A 21,826-nucleotide genomic window follows, 5' to 3' on the forward strand; every position below is an offset into this window, starting at 1 on the left:
AGTAAATTAATTGTTGGCAGACTAAGAGATTTTTAGGCTCTTTTGGTATCCTGAGTGTGGCCATTGATTTACAACAGTAAAACTAAATGTGAAATTGTTATAATCAGCATTAACCTCCTTTCCTCTAGTTTCCATTTTTTGTGTCAATAACATCTTTAAATAATTCAGGTTAGGATTGTTTTGCCAGTCACATATTTTCTTGTCTTTATTCAGCTTTCTAATAATTTTGATTTTTAATAAGTCACTTTACAAGTCTAACTGTACAAGGATAGCTGAGCTTTTAATAACGTCTACATTTGTGTCCACTTGTCTCCTGTATATGAAAATACAATCATTTTCAGTTTGTTTCATGATATATTTTGTGCTTATATGCCCAATGCTTTCTAATTCTTTTCCTGAATATGGTATCATAATGTATATACATAATTTTCTATACAATCTACAAGTTCCTTAATCCTGAATTGGATTATCCCATATTCTTTTACATCTTCACCAATTGCCAATTTTGCATTTAAGTCATTAAATACCAAAGTATATATTGATTTAATGTGAATGGTCTTTACTAACTTCTTCATCACATTCATCTCACTCTTCATCTTCTACAAAGATGTTGGCACACAAGTTAAAATTATCACTAAGTTCCTCAACAATAGTGTTTTTAAGTAAGTTTACTGGAAAAAAAACAGTTGCACTAAGAAGTGAAGAGGAACTGAGTTACTGATTCTCCCAGTGCTGCCTAAATGTTATAGGATCAATACATTTAGATCTGGAGAAACCTCAAAGATTATTTAGTCCCACTCCTTTAAAGGATGGAGTGCTGATCTCATGAAACCATCACAGTGGTCCTGCTCCAAGAGAAGCACCCATGGATAAACAGCAGCCAATAAACAAACAGAGGTAAACAGCAGACAAGAGGCTGGCTGAAAAGTCCCTCCTCCAGTAGAGTTATGTAATGATAATTAAGGTGGGACTTTTTTTACTGTTTTCTATTTTGGAGCACTGAGGTAATCAAGTGCCTTTGATGAGTCTGGCCTTTATTTATTTGGTTGAATCAAAAGCCTTTGACTTGCTTAAGAAATAAGAAAGCCTAGTTGACATAGGTTTGAGTTGCATGGTCGTGACACCCCTTGATCCCGAACAGGATATATAAACTCAGAGGTTAGCATTTTGTTTGGGGCTCTTACTCACTGGAAGAGGGTTGTATGATTTGACCAGCCAAGACTCTGGGTAGCTGCTGGAGCCGTCCAGCTTTGAAAACCCAGATGTTGGTGCCTCTCCCTCTGGTAACTATGTAATTCTTTGTCCAGACAGCTAGAGGCCTCTCTATTGATAACTGTGTGTGTTTGCTCTGTTTATATTGTCTCTGTAATTTCTGTTTGTATTGGCTCTGAAGTTCAGGGTGCAGGCTTTTCCCTCGGAACTAGGTGAATGATATATGTATGTTTGATTAAAGTGAGATTATTAACCCCTTCAAGTTGCTTTCCTTGGAAAAGCAGATCAAAGAATCTGTGCTAGCAGCCTTCCTGCGTGCTGGTGTTGTTGGTCTTTCACCCCCACAACAGCAGCTAGTAAAGACTAGGGGCACAGTGGACAGAGCATTGGACGTAAAGTCTGGAAGACCTGAGTTCAAATCCAGCCTCAGACATTTACTTGCTTTGTGAACAAGTCACTTAACTTCAGTCTGCCTTAGTTTCTCCATCTGTAAAATGGAGGTAATAATAGTGCCTTCCTCCCAGAGTTGTTTTGAGCATAAAATGAGTTAAGATGTGTTAAAGTGCTTTACAAATATTATAAGTGCTTCATAAATTATACCTATTATTTATACATAACAGAAGGATACATTGCAGTATTATATAAATAGTAGCACTATTCATTTTAAAGAAATTCATTTTGGGGGGGGCAGCCAAGATGGCAGCTGGAAAGCAGGGACTTGTGCAAACTCCCACCCAGGTCCCTCCAAAAACCTATAAAAAAATTGGCTCTGAACAAATTCTAGAACTGCAGAACCCACGGAATAGCAGAGGGAAGCAGGGCTTCAGCCCAGGACAGCCTGGATGGTTGCTGGGTAAGGTCAATCGCATGGATCTGGGAGTGGAGCAGAGCAGAGCCCAGCATAGGATGCGAATGGACCAACCTGACTGGGAGCCAGGCGGAACAGGCCCTAGTGCCCTGAATCAGTGCACTGTGGCAGTTACCAGACTTCTCAACCCACAAACACCAAAGACAACAGAGAAGGTTAGTGGGAAAAGCTGCAGGGACAGAGTGAAAGGAGTTCATGGTTCAGCCACAGCAGAGGTGGTGCAGCTCTGAGGACAGAACAACAGCTGCAGTTGCTTCTGGCCCCAGGCCCACCTGGTGGGAGGAATTAAGTGGTGGATCAGAGCAGGAGGGCAGAGCCTGTTTCAGATCTGAGTCGCAGCCTGGGTTGGCAGTTCTTGGGGGAGGAGGAGTGCCGGTGTGGCAGAGCTTGCTGTGTAGAAATAGCTCTGAAAAGAACAGTGCAACCCGTTAAGCTTGGGACAAAGTACTCTCTACTCTACAAGCAGTCCTACCTTGACAAAAAACTCAAGGGTCAAGTAGTTGGCTGGGAATATGGCCAGGCAGCAAAAACGGACTCAGATTCAGACTCAGATTTTGGAATCTTTCTTTGGTGACAAAGAAGACCAAAACATACAGCCAGAAGAAGTCAACAAAGTCAAAGAGCCTACATCAAAAGCCTCCAAGAAAAACATGAACTGTTCTCAGGCCATGGAAGAGCTCAAAAAGGATTTGGAAAGGCAAGTTAGAGAAGTAGAGGAAAAATTGGGAAGAGAAATGAGAGTGATATGAGAAAACCATGAAAAAGAAGTCAATGACTTGCTAAAGGAGACCCAAAAAATACTGAAGAAAATAACACTTTAAAAAATAGACTAACTCAAATGGCAAAAGAGCTCCAAAAACACAATGAGGAGAAGAATGCCTTCAAAGGCAGAATTAGCCAAATGGAAAAGGAGGTCCAAAAGACCACTGAAGAAAATACTACCTTAAAAATTAGACTGGAGCAAGTAGAAGCTAGTGACTTTATGAGAAATCAAGATATTATAAAACAGAAACAAAGGAATGAAAAAATGGAAGGCAATGTGAAATACCTCATTGGAAAAACTACTGACCTGGAAAATAGATCCAGGAGAGATAATTTAAAAATTATTGGACTACCTGAAAGCCATGATCAAAAAAAGAGCCTAGATATCATCTTTCAAGAAATTATCAAGGAAAACTGCCCTGATATCCTAGAGCCACAGGGCAAAATAGAAATTGAAAGAATCCACCGATCGCCTCCTCAAATAGATCCCGAAAAGAAATCTCCTAGGAATATTGTCACCAAATTCCAGAGCTCCCAGATCAAGGAGAAAATACTGCAAGCAGCCAGAAAGAAACAATTTGAGTATTGTGGAAACAAAATCAGAATAACCTAAGATCTGGCAGCTTCTACATTAATGGATCGAAGGTCTTGGAATATGATATTTCGGAGGTCAATGGAGCTAGGATTACAACCAAGAATAACCTACCCAGCAAAAGTGAGTATCATGCTCTAAGACAAAATATGGATTTTCAATAAAATAGAAGACTTTCAAGCTTTCTCAGTGAAAAGACCAGAGCTGAATAGAAAATCTGACTTTCAAACACAAGAATCAAGAGAAGCATGAAAAGGTAATCAAGAAAGAGAAATTGCAAGGGACTTACTAAAGTTGAACTGTTTTGTTTCCATTCCTATGTAGAAAGATGATGTGTATAATTCATGAGACCTCAATATTAGGGTATCTGAAGGCAATATACATACATACGCACACACACACAGATATACATATATATATATATATATATATATATATATATATATATATATATATATATATATATATATATATATATGCAGAGAGAGGGGGGGGGAGCGGGCGCACCGGGTGAGTTGAATATGAAGGGATGATATCTAAAAAAAATAAAATCAAATTAAGGGATGAGAGAGGAATATATTGAGAGAGGGAAAAAGGGAGAGATAGAATGGGGTAAATTATCTCGCATAAAAGTGGCAAGAAAAAGCAGTTCTGTTGGAAGGGAAGAGGGGGCAGGTGAGGGGGAATGAGTGAATCTTGCTCTCATCAGATTTGACCTGAAGAGGGGATAACATACACACTCAATTGGGTATCTTACCCTACAGGAAAAAAGGAGGAAGGAGATAAAAAAGGGGGGACAATAAAAGGGAGAGCAGATACGGGGAGGAGGTAATCAAAAGCAAACACTTTTGAAAAGGGACAGGATCAAGGGAGAAAATTCAATAAAGGGGGATCGGATAGGAAAGAGCAAAATATAGTTAGTCTTTCCCAACATGAGTATTGTGGAAGGGTTTTGCATAATGATACACATGTGGCCTATGTTGAATTGCTTGTCTTCTTAGGGAAGGTGGATGGGGAGGAAAGAGGGGAGAGAATTTGGAACTCAAAGTTTTAAAATCATATGTTTAAAAAAGTTTTTGCATGCAACTAGGAAATAAGATATACAGGCAATGGGGCATAAACATCTATCTTGCCCTGCAAGAAAGTAAGGGAAAAGGGGATTGGGGGGGGGGAGTGGGGTGACAGAAGAGATGGTTGACTGGGGATTGGGGCAATCAGAATATATGCCATCTTGGAGTGGGGGGGAGGTTAGAAATGGGGAGAAAATTTGTAATTCAAACTCTTGTGAAAATTAATGCTAAAACTAAAAATATTAAATAAATAACAATTAAAAAAAGAAATTCATTTTTACACAATTAATTTTCTGAGGCCTACAAATATTATGTAAAGTAAGGTAAGCCCATAGTAACTAGAATTAATGGGTTCCTTATTTTCTATTAACGAACTATGTCAATAATTGAAGTTAAGAAGAAATCAGTAGTGTCTAGCTATGTGTACTATAAAATAGGTTTGCTATGCCTATGAACAGCTGCTTTTCTATCTATAAATAATACGCAAAGCAAAGGGTTTAATTTTCATGGCTTAAGTTATGAGCTGTTTAAAACAACAACAGTAGGAACACCAGCAACTTTTTTCTAGTTGGATGCCACTACATTTGTGAAATGTCTGTGTATTTTTCCATAGATACATATTTTTCGGAGTGTATTGCTGGGGGAAAATATTATAAGAGAAATAAGCCTTTTCTCATTTAAAAAATGCACAAGGTGGGGCAGGTAGAAAAGGAAAAATATGACAACAAAGGTCAGAAAGTAATGAAAAGTTGACTTGTGTGCTTTCCAGAAGTGATGATGTGTGGCGGGGGAATGTCTGTTTGGAACTTTTAATAGATGACTCTAAACACTGCTCTTAGTCTAGAAGGATATTCAATAAATTTGACATTCGAAAGGGGAAGAACAAATGGAACATAGCTATGTTTGGGGAGTTAAAACTTCAACTGATGGTAATAATATTTTTGGATCTTCAGTCATTTGCAAAGGTGCAAACTTTGAACAATTAATTTTTTCTTTATATGTTGCAATTACCAATTTATTCACAAGTTAGCCTGACTGCATTTCACTAAGCTTACAGGTTCTATTTGCTAGATTCCCACCTTACCCCAACAACGTCTGATATAGATGTTATAAAACAAATATTACTATCTATTCTGCTTGACTTTTTTGTACTTCTGGAATTTCACTATGCTACTGACACCTGAGAACAATTCCATCAACAGAGACTTTTTTTAAGGGGAAAGGTATTTTGACCTCATTAGATATCAACTTCATTATATATGTGTTTTAAGTAATATTGCAATGTTGATATAATTTTTATTTTTTCTAGTCCATTGTAAAGCATCTCCCAAAAACTCATTAAAAGGATTAGCTAATATATTTTTAATAAATTTAAAAAATATTTTAAAGTTAATTTTTATAGAGTGTTTGAGGAATTATCCATCATTGCACATTGTGATTATAATTTTATGCAACATAATTGTACCTTCTATTGGCGGCATTTCAGGCATCAACAATAATTATGGCCTTTAATAAAATTATAGTAATTGAATTAAAAAGGTAATCTGTTGAAAATTAAAAGGACATTATAAACTTTTTAAATGCTTTTGTTGTTGCTGTTTATATTTTTCCCTATTTTAAAATGGAATTACAACTAGGGAGAAAAGTGCAGGTATACTGATTAGAATCCCACAGAACCAGAAAAGTATCATTAGCATTTGTCACTGTTGACCTATCAAAGCTGCCTGCTAGGTAGTAGTTTTAGAGTAACATGCAGTTCCACTCATTCACCTCGGTTCTGTTGTATAATACGATGTAGTGTTAGCTAACCTTTGTTATTGTGGTCCTGAAACCTCACTTTGTCAAAACAACTCTATCACTACCTTCCACCTTTCTTGCTTTTCCAGTTTGGGGCCTCATGAGCAGCAACTTTCTACTACCTTCAGCCAAGGTGGGTCTTCTCCTTTTGAGTTTTTGCTTATTGTAGGCTATAATGAGATCTGTTAAGTTCATTTCACTTAAGACTTAAGTTGCTGCTTTTTGAAGCAAGGCTCTGGAAACGTAACCTAATATTGAACTGAACTGAACTCTGGTCATAGGTTGTCAGTGAAGCAGGTACTTCGAAAAATAATTGGCTGGAAAAGTGTAGTATCCACATATCAGCACGACTAAGAGCATTGAATGTGTATATGTGTGAATATATTCCTCATACAGTTTTTTGACATATCATGAGTGTTTTTGTACCTTATATGGTCATAGAATCAAAGAATTTTGGAGTTTAAATTGACTTAGCCATCTATTCCAAGCCATGTTTCACTGAATTCTTCATATTCATCATTTTGTAAAATTCCATTACATTCGTGTACAATTTGTTCAGCCAGTCCTCAGTTGATGGGCATCTACTTTGTTCTAGTTCTTTGCTACCACAGTAATTGCTATTATAAATATGCTATCTATTGGAACATTTTGTCTTTTACCTTCTTGGCATGGATGCCTAGGAATGTGCATTGGCAACTAAGGTGGGACTTTTTTACTGTTTTAAATTAATTAAGTGTCTTTGATTGAGCCTTACTAGGTGCAAAGCCCCAGGCCCAAACACATATCCACTAGGTGCTAAGCCTATGTGGGCATGAAGCCCTCAGGGTCCTAAGGGGAATTGCTAAGACCAGAGCCAAAAGTAGGCACCTAAGTTCCAGTCGCTCAGATGATGTTTGATGATGCCCTAAGACCATATGAAAAGAGAGAAAAGAGCTGTTTGCTGGGGGCTCTCACTCTTGGAGGAGTTTTGATGTGGAGACTCTGGACAGCTGTAGTTAAGAGTCCTCCAGCTTGTGAACCCAGATGTTGATGCTTTCATGTTAACTATGAATTGTATTTGGTCTGTTTATAATGTATCTTTGTAATTTGTTTGTATTTGCTCTGAAGTTCAGGGTTCTGGCTTTTTCCCCTGAACTAAGTGAATGATATATGTATATTTTGGATTAAAATAAGATTGTTAACCCCTTAATTTTACTTTCCTTAGTAAAGCAGATCAAAGAACTTGTGCTGGCAGCATTCTTGTTGTTGGGCTTGTGTTGGTCTTTTACCCCAACAACAGCTGCTAGATGAATTGTTGCAACAGAATGGAATTATGCATAAAAGGGTACAGACTTCATAGTCCCTTTCTTAGCAGAATTTGAAGTTGTTTTCCAAAATGGTTGAATCAGTTCATAGCTACACTTCTAGTGTATTATAGTTGCTATACTGCATTAATGTGTCTATGGAAGCTATTGAAGCTTAAAACTGTACTCAGATTTTTAGGACATACTATTTCAACAACTCCAAATATTGGCTGTTCCCCATCTTTTATCATATTTGCCAATTTTCTAGGTGTAGGATGTACCTAAAAGTTGTTTTGACTAAATTTTCTTTTATTATGCTTTGTAACAGTATTTATTTAATTAATAATTTTTAGTTCTTTTTCCAAAACTGTTTGTTCATATCATTTCACCACTTATATTATACATTGGGTGAGAGCTCTGGCTCATGTATATATACATACATGCATACACTGATACATACATATACAAATACACCTACAGTAAGTGTATTTGTATATGTGTGTATGTATGAACAGATGGATCTATATTATTTTTTATATACTGTGAACATCAGACCTTATCAGAGATATCTTGTTAAAAGGTTTTCCACCATTTAGCAGCTTCTCTTCTTGTCCTAGTTGCATTGATTTTGCTGGTTCAGAAGCTTTTCAATTTCATGTACTCAGCATTATCCATTTAATATTGCATGGTTGCCTGTTTCTTATTTATTTAAGAATTAGCACCTAGCTATGGATATGGAAGGTATCTGATCTGGTATTCTTCCAATCTGGAAGGTCATGTATCTGTTTTGAGCTTATTGTAGTATATGATGTAGGAGTTTGATTGAAACCTAATTTCTGTCCAATTAGAGACAAGCAGCATTTTAAAAATGCTATTTAACTATTCATATACCTATGTTTCTTTCCGTTTAGCCAAATTGATTTGTTCTAAGCCAGATATTATCATATCAAGTGATTTCATTCTACTGGGAAGAGTGGGTTTTCATTTTTCACATGACCATCCCAGATTATTAAAATAGTTGAAGTACTATGGTCATCAGTTAGAAGTTCAATTATTAATTGTATTGTAAATTAAATTACTTAAATGCTTCAAATGTTTGGCTTTTTTATGTACCAAAATGAGTACAGTACTCAGTAACTTCCTAACACTTAATGTAATATCTATTCTCAGTTGTGGAAGTTTTAAATAAATTAGACATTAAAAATAAAGTTTGGATAATATCCTTGTTTCCTTCTCAAGGCACTAAAGTGTCTTCACAATTGCTGAAATCCTTTTTAAATGTTCAGGAATGACATCATAGCAAAAAATAGAAATTATTTTAATTAAATATTTTATTAAAAACTTTATATTAGACATCAATGTAACCAAAGGAAGTTGCTTGTACTTAAGTAAATTTATATCAGTTAGTATCAATGCATGAAGTACTATTTACATTTTCATGTTGCTACATGTAGGTAACAATTTTATTAGGAGACTTTGTCCATTCATTTTAATTAACTTTCCATCTATATATGGTCATAGTGTGTATTTTTTTATTTTTTATTTTGTTTTGCATTATTTCATGAAGCTATTTCTACTTTTCTTTGTATTTCTTATATTTGTCTCAATTGTGTTGTGGTGTTCCATCATATTATTACATTTTATTTAACCATCCATCTATTGTTGAACATTTAGATTGTTTCCCGTTTTGCTATTACATATAAATTGCTATGAAATCATTTGAACAACTCCCTTGTTATAGATTTTGATAACATTTTGAAGGGATATACTCAACAGTGAATTATTGTTAACATAGTATAATTATTTTTATAACATTTTCTGGCTACTATCAGATTATTTTCCCCCAAAAATTCTCCATATTTTCAATTCTGCCCACAATGGAATGATGTACATTCCTTCATAATACTACAAACATTGAGTTTTGTTGCTTTTTAATTATTGTCTTAGCAGTTTGATGGCTATGATGTGGTTCTTCAGAGTTATTTAATTTTACATTTCTTTGATTATTAGTGAAGTTGAACACTTTTCTTAATATTATTTGTTAAAATCATGTGTTTTCTTTCACAAATGGTCAGTTTGTAGGATTTCACTATCCCATTATGAACTGACAATGACATTTTCATGAAGATACTTTGTATACTTATATTTGGTATATGCTTATTTGATTCAAATTACTAAGGATGTGAGTAGTATGGTTTGTTTAAAATGTCAAATTCTATATCACACTGGTAAATCTTTTTCAGTAAAAGAGTCAATTAGAATTGGAATTTGAAGACCTTATACCTCTAGTAATCATAGTTCAATGTAAAATTTAAATCCCTTAAAATATTTCTGTAAAAGTTATAAAAAGATTGAATGTATAAGGCCAATAAGTTTTTTCTTAACTGTCTCCAGCCGCTCTCCACAGTATATTGGATATTTTGCCTTTGGCTGGATTTCTTTTCATTTGCTAGGACTCTAAGATCATAGTTATTATATATAAAACACAAAATATTCCTTCCTTTTTGTAACTAAAACCTCCAAATATGAATTTAGATGTTAACTTTTATGATATGATGCCTGGAAAATTCACAGAACATCACTAATCAATTCAATAAATATTGTACTCCTATGATATGCAAGATGCTTTGTTAGATACTTTGGATACAAAAACAAAAGAGGCCCTCCTCACCCTCAAGGAGCTTATATTTTAGGGTATGTGTGTGTGTTTTAATGTTTACACAAATAAGCATAAAGTGATGTGAGAGGGCCACTAAGACCTGGGGGGATCTAGTAAGACTTCATGGATTAGGTGGCACTTAAGCTGACCCTTAAAGGAGGAAGCAAGGTGCTTTAGAGACAGATGAAGAAAAAATTATTCCAGGCATATGTCTATACTAGTACATGACAGTAGAATATTTTATACAATGAAGATGTTACAATAGGTGAACATTGTAAAGAGACAAAGTTAGATATGATAATAGAAATAAAAGAACTATCTAATATTATAGCTATTCACAAACAGAATGGGCCACCTTAGGAAGTAGTGGGTTCCTTCCTCATCATAGGTGTTTAAGCAAAGGCTGAATGAACACAGGTATTTTGTAGATTGTGTTCTTTGGGGGAGTATGAGTTGGAGAAGAGGTCCCTTCCAATTCTGAAATTATGTAATTGTGAATACCAAGTTTAGGAAAAAGCTATTAATCCATTTTGTCTTAAAGATCACATAATTTGGAAAAGTAGGCATAGCATTTTAAGTACTAAAGTGATATGGTAATGCCTGTGCTTTAGGAAATTTATTTTGGCAGCTATGTAGAGAATAGATTGGAGAGAGTGAAAAGGATATCAATCTGTACTCATTTACTTCAATATTAAAATAAATCTGTGATCTTACCCATGGTGGTATTTCTCTGCTTGTGTACTCCTCGTCTTCTCATCCTAAAAAAAGTTTTGCCCATATTTTTCTATAATTCCTCCATAAACAAGCTGATAATGCACATTCTTCTTGTTCTTTCAACATTTCATTGGGTACCAGCATTCAGTCTCCTTCTTTTCTTATGTGTTTCCCTGATGATACATGCCTTCCACAAAACTTTACATGTGAAGGTCATGTTTGCTGTTGTTTATTCCTTCATTTCAATGTGTAGTGGATAAAGCACTGGGCCTGGAGTCAGGAGGACCTGAGTTCAAATCTGATCTGGCCTTAGACACTTACTATCTGAGTAACCCTGGGCAAGTCACTTAACTATGTTTGCCTCATCTTTTCTTCATCTGTAAAATGAGCTGGAGAAGGAAATGGAAAACTACTCTAGTATCATTGACAGGAAAATGGGGTCATAAAGAGTTGGACACAAATGAATAGCAATAATGTCACATGTACAAATTATTATGAACATGACCAATGCTGGATGGTCTTCCCTTCTGATGGAGGGTTGAATTTAGTCTTGAAGGTACATCATTATTACTCAAATTCTTTCTTAAATGTACTCTGGGCAAACATTATCTGTAATGGGGATAAATTAGAAGCCTTTCCAGTAAGATCAAGGGTAAAACAAGGATGCCCGTTATCATCACTATTATTTAATATTTTTCTAGAAATGCTAACTATAGCAATAAGATAAGGAAAAGAAATTGAAGGAATTAGAAGAGGCAATGAGTAGACAAAACTACCACTCTTTGCAGACAATATTGTGGTGTATTTAGAGAATCAACTCAAAAACTAGTTGAAATAATTAACAACTTCAGCAAAATTGCAAGCATATGAAATAAGCCCATGTAAGTCATGAGTATTTCTTTATGTGACCAACAAATTCCAGGAAGAGGAGATAGAAAAAAATTACATTTAAAATATCTGCAGACAATATGAAATACTTGATAGTGTACCTGTCAAGACAAATCCAGAAACTCTATGAAAATAATTTAAAAAATACTTTTCACACAAATAAAGTCAGAGCTAAACAACTGGAGAAATATTAATTACTCATACATATGCAGAGCCAATATAATAACAATGACAAAATATAATAACAATGACAATTCTACCTAACTTATTCAGTGTCATACTAATCAAATTACATAAAAACATATATTTCAAAGAGCTAGAAAAAATAATAACAAAATTCATCTGGAAGAAAAAAAGGTCGAGAATATCAAGGGAATCAATGAAAAAAATGTGACAGAAGGTGAGTTTTCAGTACTAGATGTTAAACTGTATTACAAAGTGATAATTATAAAAACAATCTGATACTGGCTAAAAAAGAGTGGTGAATCAATAGAATAGATTAAGTAAGCAATACACAGTAGTAAATAGTCACAGTAATCTAGTGTTTGACAAACCTAAAGATCTGAGATTTTGAAGAAAGAAATCCTATTTGCTAAGAAATTGCTAGGGAAACTGGAAAGCAGTTTGGCAGAAACTAGATATAGAATAAAATTTCACACTGTATACAAAGATAAGGTCAAAATGGGTACATGATTTAGACATAAAGGGTGATATCATAAGCAAATTAGGGGAGCATGGAACATTTTACCTGTAAGATCTATGGATAAGGGAAGAATTTATGACCAAACAAGAAATAGAGAACATTACAAGATGCAAAATGGATGATTTTGATCATATCAAATTAGAAATGTTTTGCATAAACAAAACCACCATAGCCAAGATTAAAAGGAAAGCAAGAGTCTTGATGGGGGTGGGGGGCAGGAATTTATATCAAGTTTCTCTGATAAAGTCCTCATTTCTCAAATATATAGAGAACTGAGTAAAATGTATAAGAATACAAGTCATTCCCCAAATGATTCATAGTCAAAGGGTGTGAACAGGCAGTTTTCAGAAGAAGAAATCAAAACTATCTATAGTCATATGAAAAAAATGCTCTAAATCATTATTTTAATAATTTTATTTTTTCCCCAATTACATGTAAAGATATTTTTAGCATTCATTTTTACAAGATTTTAAGTTCCAAATTTTTTCCCTCTTTCCCTCTTCTCCCCTTTTCCAGAATGGTAGGCAAATTCATATAGGTTATAGATGTGCTATCATGTAAAACATGTTTCCATATTACACAGTTGTGAAAGAAGAAACAGATCAAAAGGGAAAAGACATGAAAAAGAATAAGGTAAGTGAAAAAAGTATTCTTTGATTTGCATTCATAACCCATCAGTTCTTTATTTGAATGTGGATAGCATTTTTCCTTTGTGAGTCCTTTTTACTTGACTTGGTTGAGCATTGTGTTGCTCAGAAGAGCTGAGTCATTCATAACTGATCATCACACAATGTTGCTGATACTATATACAATGTTTTCCTGGTTCTGCTCATTTCAGTTTTTGTCAGTTCATACAAGTCTGTCCAGGTTTTTCTAAAACCTGCCTGTTCATCATTTCTTATGGCACAATAACATTCTATTACATTCATGTACAACAACTGGTTCAGCCATTCCCCAATTTATGGGCATCCCCTCAGTTTCCAATATTTTGCCACCACAAAAAGGCTGCTATAAATATGTTTGCCCTTGTCGGTCCTTTTCCCTTTTTATGATCTCTTTGGGATACAGATGTAGTGGTAGTATCACTGGATCAAAGGATATACACGGTTTGGTTGCCCTTTGGGCATAGTTTCAAATTGCTCTCCAGAATGGTTGAATCAGTTCACAACTCCACCAACAATGCATTACTGTCTCAATTTTCCCATATCCCCTCCAACATTTATCATTTTCCTTTTTTGTCATATTAGCCAATCTGGTAGGTATGAGGTAGTGCCTCAGAGTTGTATTAATTTGTATTTCTTTCACAAAAGTGAGTTAGAGCACTTCTTCATATGCTTATAGTAGCTTTTTTCTTCATCTGAAAACTGCCTATTTATATCCTTTGACTATCAATTCGGGAATGGATTGTATTCTTATAAATTTGACTCAGTTCTTTGTATATATGAGAAATGAGGCCTTTATGAGAGACACTTGATGGAAAGATTGTTTCTCAGCTTCTGCTTTTCTTCTAATCTTGGTTGCATTTGTTTTATTTGTGCAAAAGCTTTTTAATCTAATATAATTAAAATTATCTATTCTACATTTCATAATGCTCTCTATCTCTTGTTTGGTCATGAACTTGTAACTCACTTAACTTCTCCTTTAAGAATTTGGATGCTATACCACTTGGCACACACATATTTATTATTGATATTACTTCAATGTCTATGGTACTTTTTAGCAAGATATAGTTTCTTTCCTTATCTCTTTTAATTAGGTCTAGTTTTGCTTTTGCTTTGTCTGAGATAAGGATCACTACCCTTGCTTTTTTTACTTCAGCTGAAGCCAAATAGAATCTGCTCCAGCCCTTACCTTTGCTCTGTATGTGTTTCTTTGCTTCAGGCATTTTTCTTATAAACAATATATTGAAGGATTCTGGTTTTTGATCCACTCTGCTATCCACTTTCATTTTATGGGAAAGTTCATCCCATTCACATTCATAGTTATGATAACTAACTACATATTTCCCTCCATCCTATTTTTCCTCCTGTTTGTCCCCTCTCCTTTCAACCTTTCCCTCCTCATCAGTGTATTGCTTCTATCATCTTCCCCCATCTGCTTTCTCTTCTGTCAGTCACCTACCCCCTATACTTAATATTCCCCCCTCCCACTTTCTTGTTGGGTAAGATAGATTCCTATATTCATCTGATTGTATATATTATACCCTCTTTGAACCAATACTGATAAGAATAAGGTTCAAGAAATTCCCATCACCCATACTTCCATCTTTCTCTCTATTGTAATAGATTTTCACGCCTCTTCATGTGGCATAATTTACCCCATGCTACCTCCCTTCCTTCTGCATCCAGTGTACTCCAATTTCTCATACCTTAATTATTTCTATGTTGTTCCCTCAAATTCACCTTAGACCTGTATATTCCTTTTAGCCATATTATTAGTAGAACAATTTTTAACAATTACAAGCATCATCTTTCCATGGAGCTCCATTGAATCCCTTATGTTTTCTTTTCCCTTTTTACCTTTTTAGGCTTCTCTTGGGTCTTGATATTGGATATCAATTTTTTTGTTCAATTCTAGTCTTTTCTACATGAAAGCTTGAATTCCTTCTTTTTCATTTGCCCCCTTGAAGTATTATGCATAATTTCACTGGGTAGGTGATTCTTGATTGTAGTCCTAGCTCCTTTGTCATCCAGAATATCATATTCCATGACCTCTGATCCTTTAATGTTGTAGCTGCTAAATCCTCTGTAATACTGAATGTGGCTCCCTGATATTTAATTTATTTCTTTCTGGCAATATTTTTTCCTTGATTTGATAGTTCTGTAATTTAACTATAAAGTTCATTGGAGTTTTTATTTGGGATCTCTTCCCCTAGGTGACCAGTGAATTCTTTCAGTATCTATTTTACCTTCTGGTTCCAGGAGATCAGGGCAGTTTTCCTTAATGATTTCTTGAAAGATGCTGTCTAGATCTTCCTTTTGATTATGGCTTCCAGGTAGTCCAATGATTCTGACATTATCTCACCTGAATGTATTTTCCAGGTCAGTTGTTTTTCCCATGAGGTATTTCACATTTTCTTCTATTTTTTCATTCTTTTGAATTTTTTTGATTGATACTTGGTGTCTCATAGAGTCATTGGCTTCCACTTGCCCAATTTTAACTTTTAAGAAGTTGTTTTCCTCAGTTAGCTTTTGTAATTCCTTTTCCATTTGGCAAATTCTACTTTTTTAAGCAATTGTTTTTCTTTTTCTAAGCAGTTGACTTTTTTCATAATTCTCTTGCATCACTGTCATTTCTTTTTCCAATTTTTCTTCTATCTCTCATATGATTTTTAAGGTCCTTTTTGAGCTCTTCCATGAGTTCTTTCTGGGATTAAGATCATTTCACATTTTTCTTTGGGTTTTTGCCATTAGGTATTTTGACACTTTTGTTCCCTTCTGATTTTGTGTCTTGATGTTCCCTGACCCCATAATAACTTTCTATCATCACATACTTTTTCGTTGTTTTTTGCTCATCTTTTTTGGCCTTTTTCCTTTCTTTTAAATTTGAGCTCTGCTCCCAAGGTGGAAGAGGCACTCTCTCAGACTTCTTCTGCCAGAGACTGGAGGCCCTGGCTGTTTACCTGGTGCTACACTGATGTTGCCCTGAGGCCTATGGAGGACCCTTGTGTCTGGTGTTTGGCTGAAGGGTTGAAGTAGAGGGGTGGCTGGTGCTGCTAGAGGCTGTAGGGGTCTGGCAGCTTATCTGGTGCTGAGATGGGGTCCCAGTGCTGTTGCCTGCCATGTGCTAAAGCTGGTGGAGTTTTTCCTCATTCCCCTAGGGCTATACTTAAACTTGTAGTGATCTGGGCACTGGGGACTGTCTGTTTGCCCATGGCTATGCTGAAGCACATGGCAGGAGCCAAAGCTGTTAGGTGCCTTTTTGCTTAGGCACACCTAGGGTTGGCATCTACCTGTTTGCCTGGGGCTATGATAAAGCAGTGGAGGTCTGGCCTCTGGCCGCTGTCTGTTTGCCCAGGGCTAGGCTGAAGCATCTGGCAGTTTTCCATGCTGGAGTCTGCCAGTTCCTCTGGATATGCTGAGGCACTTGGGGGAGGGCATGCTATTGATGTTTGCCTATTCCACCACATTAGGGCTCAGAATCTTCCACTGGTTTGCTGAGGTGGGGCTTGCTGCTGGCTTTCTGGGATACTTCCTATCTTAGACTGAGCTCGCCTTTTACCTGAGTGAGGCAGACCTTTCCTGCTAATCTTCTAAGTTCCTTGATCTAAAAGACTGTTTTACCCCATCTTTTTGCTGTTCAAGGATTTGTTTTGGGGCACTATTTTCCGGTTGTTCGGAGGTGATTATTGGAGAGTTATGGTGATTTAATGCTTACTCTGCCATCTTGGCTCCTGGAAATCTTCCTCTAAATCACTATTGATTAGAGAAATGCAAATTAAAACAACTCTGAGTTACAACCTCACACCAATCAGATTGCCTAACATGAAAAGGAACAGAAAAGGAAAATAACAAATGTTGTGGGGGATATGGAAAAATATGGACACTAATGCACTATTGGCAGAGTAGTGAACTAATCCAACATTCTGAGGTGCAATTTGAAACAGTGCCCAAAGGGCTACAAATCTGTGCATACCCTTTAACCCAGCAATACCACTTCTAGATCTATACACCAAAGAGATCAAAGGAAAAGGAAAAGGACCTATGTGTACAAGGACCTATGTGTGGCAAAGAATTGGAAATTGAGAGGATGCTCATCAATTAAAGAATGGCTGAACAAGTTATGGTATATAATTGTGATGAAATGCCACTGTGATATAAGAAATGACCAGCAGGGTGCTTTCAGAAAAACTTGGGATTGGGAATTGTTGCAAAGTACAATCTACAATGAGCAGAACCAGGAGAACATTACAGCAATATGGTCATGATAATCACATATGAATGACTTAGCTATTCTCAGCAATATAATGATCCAACACAATTCCAAAGGATTTATGATAAAAAATGCTATCCACTTCCAGTGAAAGACATAATGGAGTCTAAGTGCAGATTGAAGCATACTTTTTTTTTACTTTCTTTATTATTTTTCGTGGGGCAGGGCGGTTGGTCTACCCTTTCTTTTGTAACATGGCTAATAGGGAATGTTTGGCAGGACTTCACATGTATAATCTATGTAAAAGTGTTTGCCTTCTCAACAAGAGATAAAGGAAGAATGGAGGGAAAGAATTTGGAACTTAAAATTAAAAAAAAAACTAACATTGAAAATTTTTGTTGACATGTAATTGAGATTTTTGGAACTTAAAGGAAGCTAGTTGAAGACAGGAGGCAAAGATGAGGAGGGAGAACATTCCAGCATGGGGAAATAGCCAGAGAAAATGCCCAGAACTGAAAGATGAAGTGTCCTATTCATGGAATATCAAGGAGGCCAGTATCGCTAGATTGAAGAGTAAGTGAGGAGGGATAAGGTATAGGAGAACTAGAAAATTAGGAGGAGGCTAGATTATAAAGGGCTTTGAACTCCAACCAGAGAAATCAGTATTTGATCCTGGAGGCAATAGGTAGCCGTGGGAGTTTATTGAGTAGGAAGTGATATGGTTGGACCTACATTTTAAGAAAATCACACTAAAGGCTGAATGGAGGGGAAAATTGGTAATTTTTACTTTTTTCTATTCATTCTGTTTTGTACTTATGAAAATTGGCATCAAGGATGCCAACTATTAACAATAACCACACTGGGCTCTGAGGAAAGATAGGAAGATGAAAAGTACATTGACTTCCCTCCTATGTCCCCAAAGATGTTTTTGTACTAATTTAATCTATCATAATCAGTCAGTCAAAAAACATTTAATAAGCATAAGCTATGTGCCAGGCACTGTGCTAAGCACTGGGGATATAAAGAAAGGCACAAAAAACATGCTTCCTGCCCTCAGGGAGCCTACATTCTAATTGGGGAGACAACTTGTAAAGAATTAGGTGCATACAAGATATATAGAGTAAATGGAAATAACCTCAGAAGGAATCCATCAGGGAGGATGATGTGGGAAAGGGAGGGATAGACCTCCCACAAAAGGTGGTCAGAGAGACAAGGCAACACCAATAAGTAAAATGCTGAGATATTGTAGGGACTTCGTCTTAGCCTTGAATTTCAACCTTTCTCTCTGGAGGTACTAACACAAATAATAGACTCATATGCATTTTTACTGGCCTCTTCTTGACCCTGCTCACCCTGTGGTGGTGCTAATTAGGACAGAAATAGCCAAAAGGCAGATAGCAGCATTAAGGGGGTGGAGATGTAAAGCAGCCAGTTAATCCATAACCTATATGACCATCCTCTAAACTTGGTTTTAGTTTGTTATTGGGGTTTTTTTTCCTGCTTATAGAGCTGAATTAGAGATTTTGTTTCCCCCAGCTGTTTTTATGTGCAGAACCTAAGTGTGCAAATATTTTGTGCAAGAGAAAAAAGAATATTTAGAAATAATAAAAAGAGACCTCGTGTGTGTGTGTGTGTGTGTGTGTGTGTGTGTGTGTGTGTGTGAAAACAGCCATAACTGATTTCCTGCATGGGTTGTGACCTGTTGAAGAACGATGCTCAGCACTTACCTTTCTAGCTAATTCGATATTGCCTTTTTTGTGGTCAGAGCTTTGTCGTTTGTTTCTAAGCTGTCATTTTTATTAGTCTCCCTGGCTGATCTTTTTGGGCTCTCGTCAGGTGGCGTGTGTGTTCTCCATTGTCTGCCTGGTCTTGGCAAGCCGCAGGTTCTTTTATAGCTGTATGATGTGGGCGTGCTTGCTGCGGTAGCCTGTAATTATACCCACCACAGGTGACAGTTACCAGAGAGCCTCAGTAATAATTTCAGCTGCCTGATCTGATGTTTATGAAGAGAAGGGAAGCCCTCTTTGTGGTCTGGTTAGAGTTTACTATAGCGTATTATGCTTTGGCTATTTGATTTATGATGCCTTTATATCCTTCCTCTATCCTTCAATTGCAGCTATGGATCTAATATTGAAGAAGGTTGGCTAATTGCCTCATGCTAATTATTCATTTGCTTTAAAAAAATACATGCAAGATTTAACCAATACCAAAGTAGATAGGATTAATTAATTTGTGATTTTATACATACACACATACATACATATATACACATATACATATGTATGTATGTGTGTGTGTATACATATACACCTATAAAACTTTCACAATTTATTTTTCAGTTTCAGAAAACAGTTGTGACTATTTTCTCAGCACAAATAATTTTTACTTCCCTCTACCTCCTTGCCTTGCCCTTAAGATTTCAGCCTAGTGTTTAAATAGGATACGTTTCCATTTCTTTACAAGTTCTTTTAATTCTATCTTTTAGCTCATTGTCAAGGACACTTGGTTTTGCCAGGCAAAAGATCACACACAGTTTAAATTGACTTATGTTTAAAAAAAACTCCAACAAAATGCTGCTTTAGTTTGAGAAAAAGTATAGAACCAGAAGATGTCACAGCTTGCAGGACCTTAGAGATCTAATCTAATATCATCATTTTACAGACAAAGAAATTGAGGCCCAATGGGATTAAATTCCAGGTGAAAGTTATATAACTTCATAGGAAGAGAGTCAGAATTCAAATTCCTCTCTTGATTCTCAGTTCAATGTCTTATGTCACTGGGCTATTGTGAGGATCACATGAAATAATATATTTAAGGTACATTGCAAACCTTAAAGCCCTGTGAAAATGTTGCATATTTTTATTATTGTTCATTCTGTCTCATACCTTTCTGACAATTAAAAAAATACAATTATGATTTTCCTCTAAGCTTATGAGCTACTACAGAAGAAGGTGGTGGTTGATTTTGTTGACCCGATAGAAATATTCCTTCTCTTCCAATGTCCTAAATTTCTGCCCCTCCCCCCCCCACCATGCTTGCTGACCATACTTTTTTATAATATTGAACAACTTTACCCCGAGGTACTGGTGTGTCACATGGGAGAAACTGCGGTCTGACTAATCACAAACTTGTGTACATGTATATATCCTTGATCTTCTGATCAATAAATTAATCTTTTTTAAAAGTTTTTTTAAATTTTGTTGAAATAAATTGATGTCTTTTATTTTAATAGCATAGGCATTTCTAAATTATGCTCTCACCCCAAATTGAACTGCCTCTATAACAAAGAAAAAAATAAGCAAAACAACCAATAGGTATGGTGACCATGTAGACAACATTCCGCCTTGGTAGTCTTTGTCTCTTGGTAGATCATTTGATCTCTTGGGAGCATCATTGGCTCTTCAGTCACATAGAATATGGCTTCCTTTTAGTAACCTTCTCATTTACATTATTGTAGCCAATGCATTAATCCAATTAAGACTCTACAGGTATGTGTCTGTAAATAATCTTTTCAAGAAGTCTTTCAGTTAGCCAACTTAGTATAATAATATCTACAGCTTATATAATAATATTGTTTTAAATTTTCAGAAGATCTCATAGAGGTAGTAGAATTTTACAAATGAGGGAATAAAAGTTGAGAAAAATTGAATTGACTGAGGCATAGTATTTCTTACCAAATTAAATGAGGAAACTATTTTTGTGAAAATTCAGCATTGAAATGACTACACCTTCTTCACAGAAAACTTAATATATCTTTCAATAATATAATAAAATAAATGCCTTAATACTAACTTAGTAATACATATGAATGCCAGAATATCATAGTTTTAGAAGGACTTCAGAGGTTATCTAGTTCTGCTCCCACATTTTAAATGTGAGAAAAATTCCCAAAGAGAAATTGTGACTTTCCCAATACCACTGAGGTTGTAGCAGGCTGAACTGGAATTTGAAATCAGGTTCCCTGATTTCAGACTATCACTCATTTCATGTTATCACATAGCACCTAATATACAAAGTACTACACTATTAAAGCACATACTTTTGGTAGAAGTACATGAGGTGTTTTTATTTTTATTATTATGGAACTTTTACATACAAAGCTCATGTTTTCAAATTAATATCAATGTGTACATATCTATCACTCTTATCACTAGCAACTCATACAAAATAATTTGCTTGGAAATTTTAATTTTACATTCAGGTAACTTATTTTTTTCCTTCAACATAAGAACACCATAGTTTTCAAAAGAAAACTAACCAGTTTACTGAATTTCTTCTCTCTAAAATCATTTTCCGAGCATTGAATAACCAAAACATCATAAGGTTTTCAGAAAGAAGAAAAATCCTGTAGGTGGCGATAGAATCTCATAAATGACTAACATTGTGCTGTATATTTCTCTAGGCTA

At 35.6% G+C, this 21,826-nt stretch overlaps 1 protein-coding gene across 6 annotated transcripts in view; it reads left to right on the top strand.

Annotated features, from left to right (window-relative positions):
* The window catches only part of MCTP2 (multiple C2 and transmembrane domain containing 2), a 214,555-nt gene that overhangs the window by 130,449 nt on the left and 62,280 nt on the right, over positions 1-21,826 (top strand). The window contains exon 12 of one of the 6 annotated variants that reach the window (XM_036735250.1): positions 6,391-6,435. The exons of the other annotated variants lie outside the window; for them this stretch is intronic. Coding sequence (XP_036591145.1) covers positions 6,391-6,405 — 15 coding nt within the window. The 3' untranslated portion in view covers positions 6,406-6,435. Of the gene's footprint in view, positions 1-6,390; positions 6,436-21,826 lie in introns of those variants that run through there. 6 annotated transcript variants of the gene reach the window in all.

Source organism: Trichosurus vulpecula, chromosome 8 (genome assembly GCF_011100635.1).
Source record: "Trichosurus vulpecula isolate mTriVul1 chromosome 8, mTriVul1.pri, whole genome shotgun sequence".
Taxonomy (NCBI): domain Eukaryota; kingdom Metazoa; phylum Chordata; class Mammalia; order Diprotodontia; family Phalangeridae; genus Trichosurus; species Trichosurus vulpecula.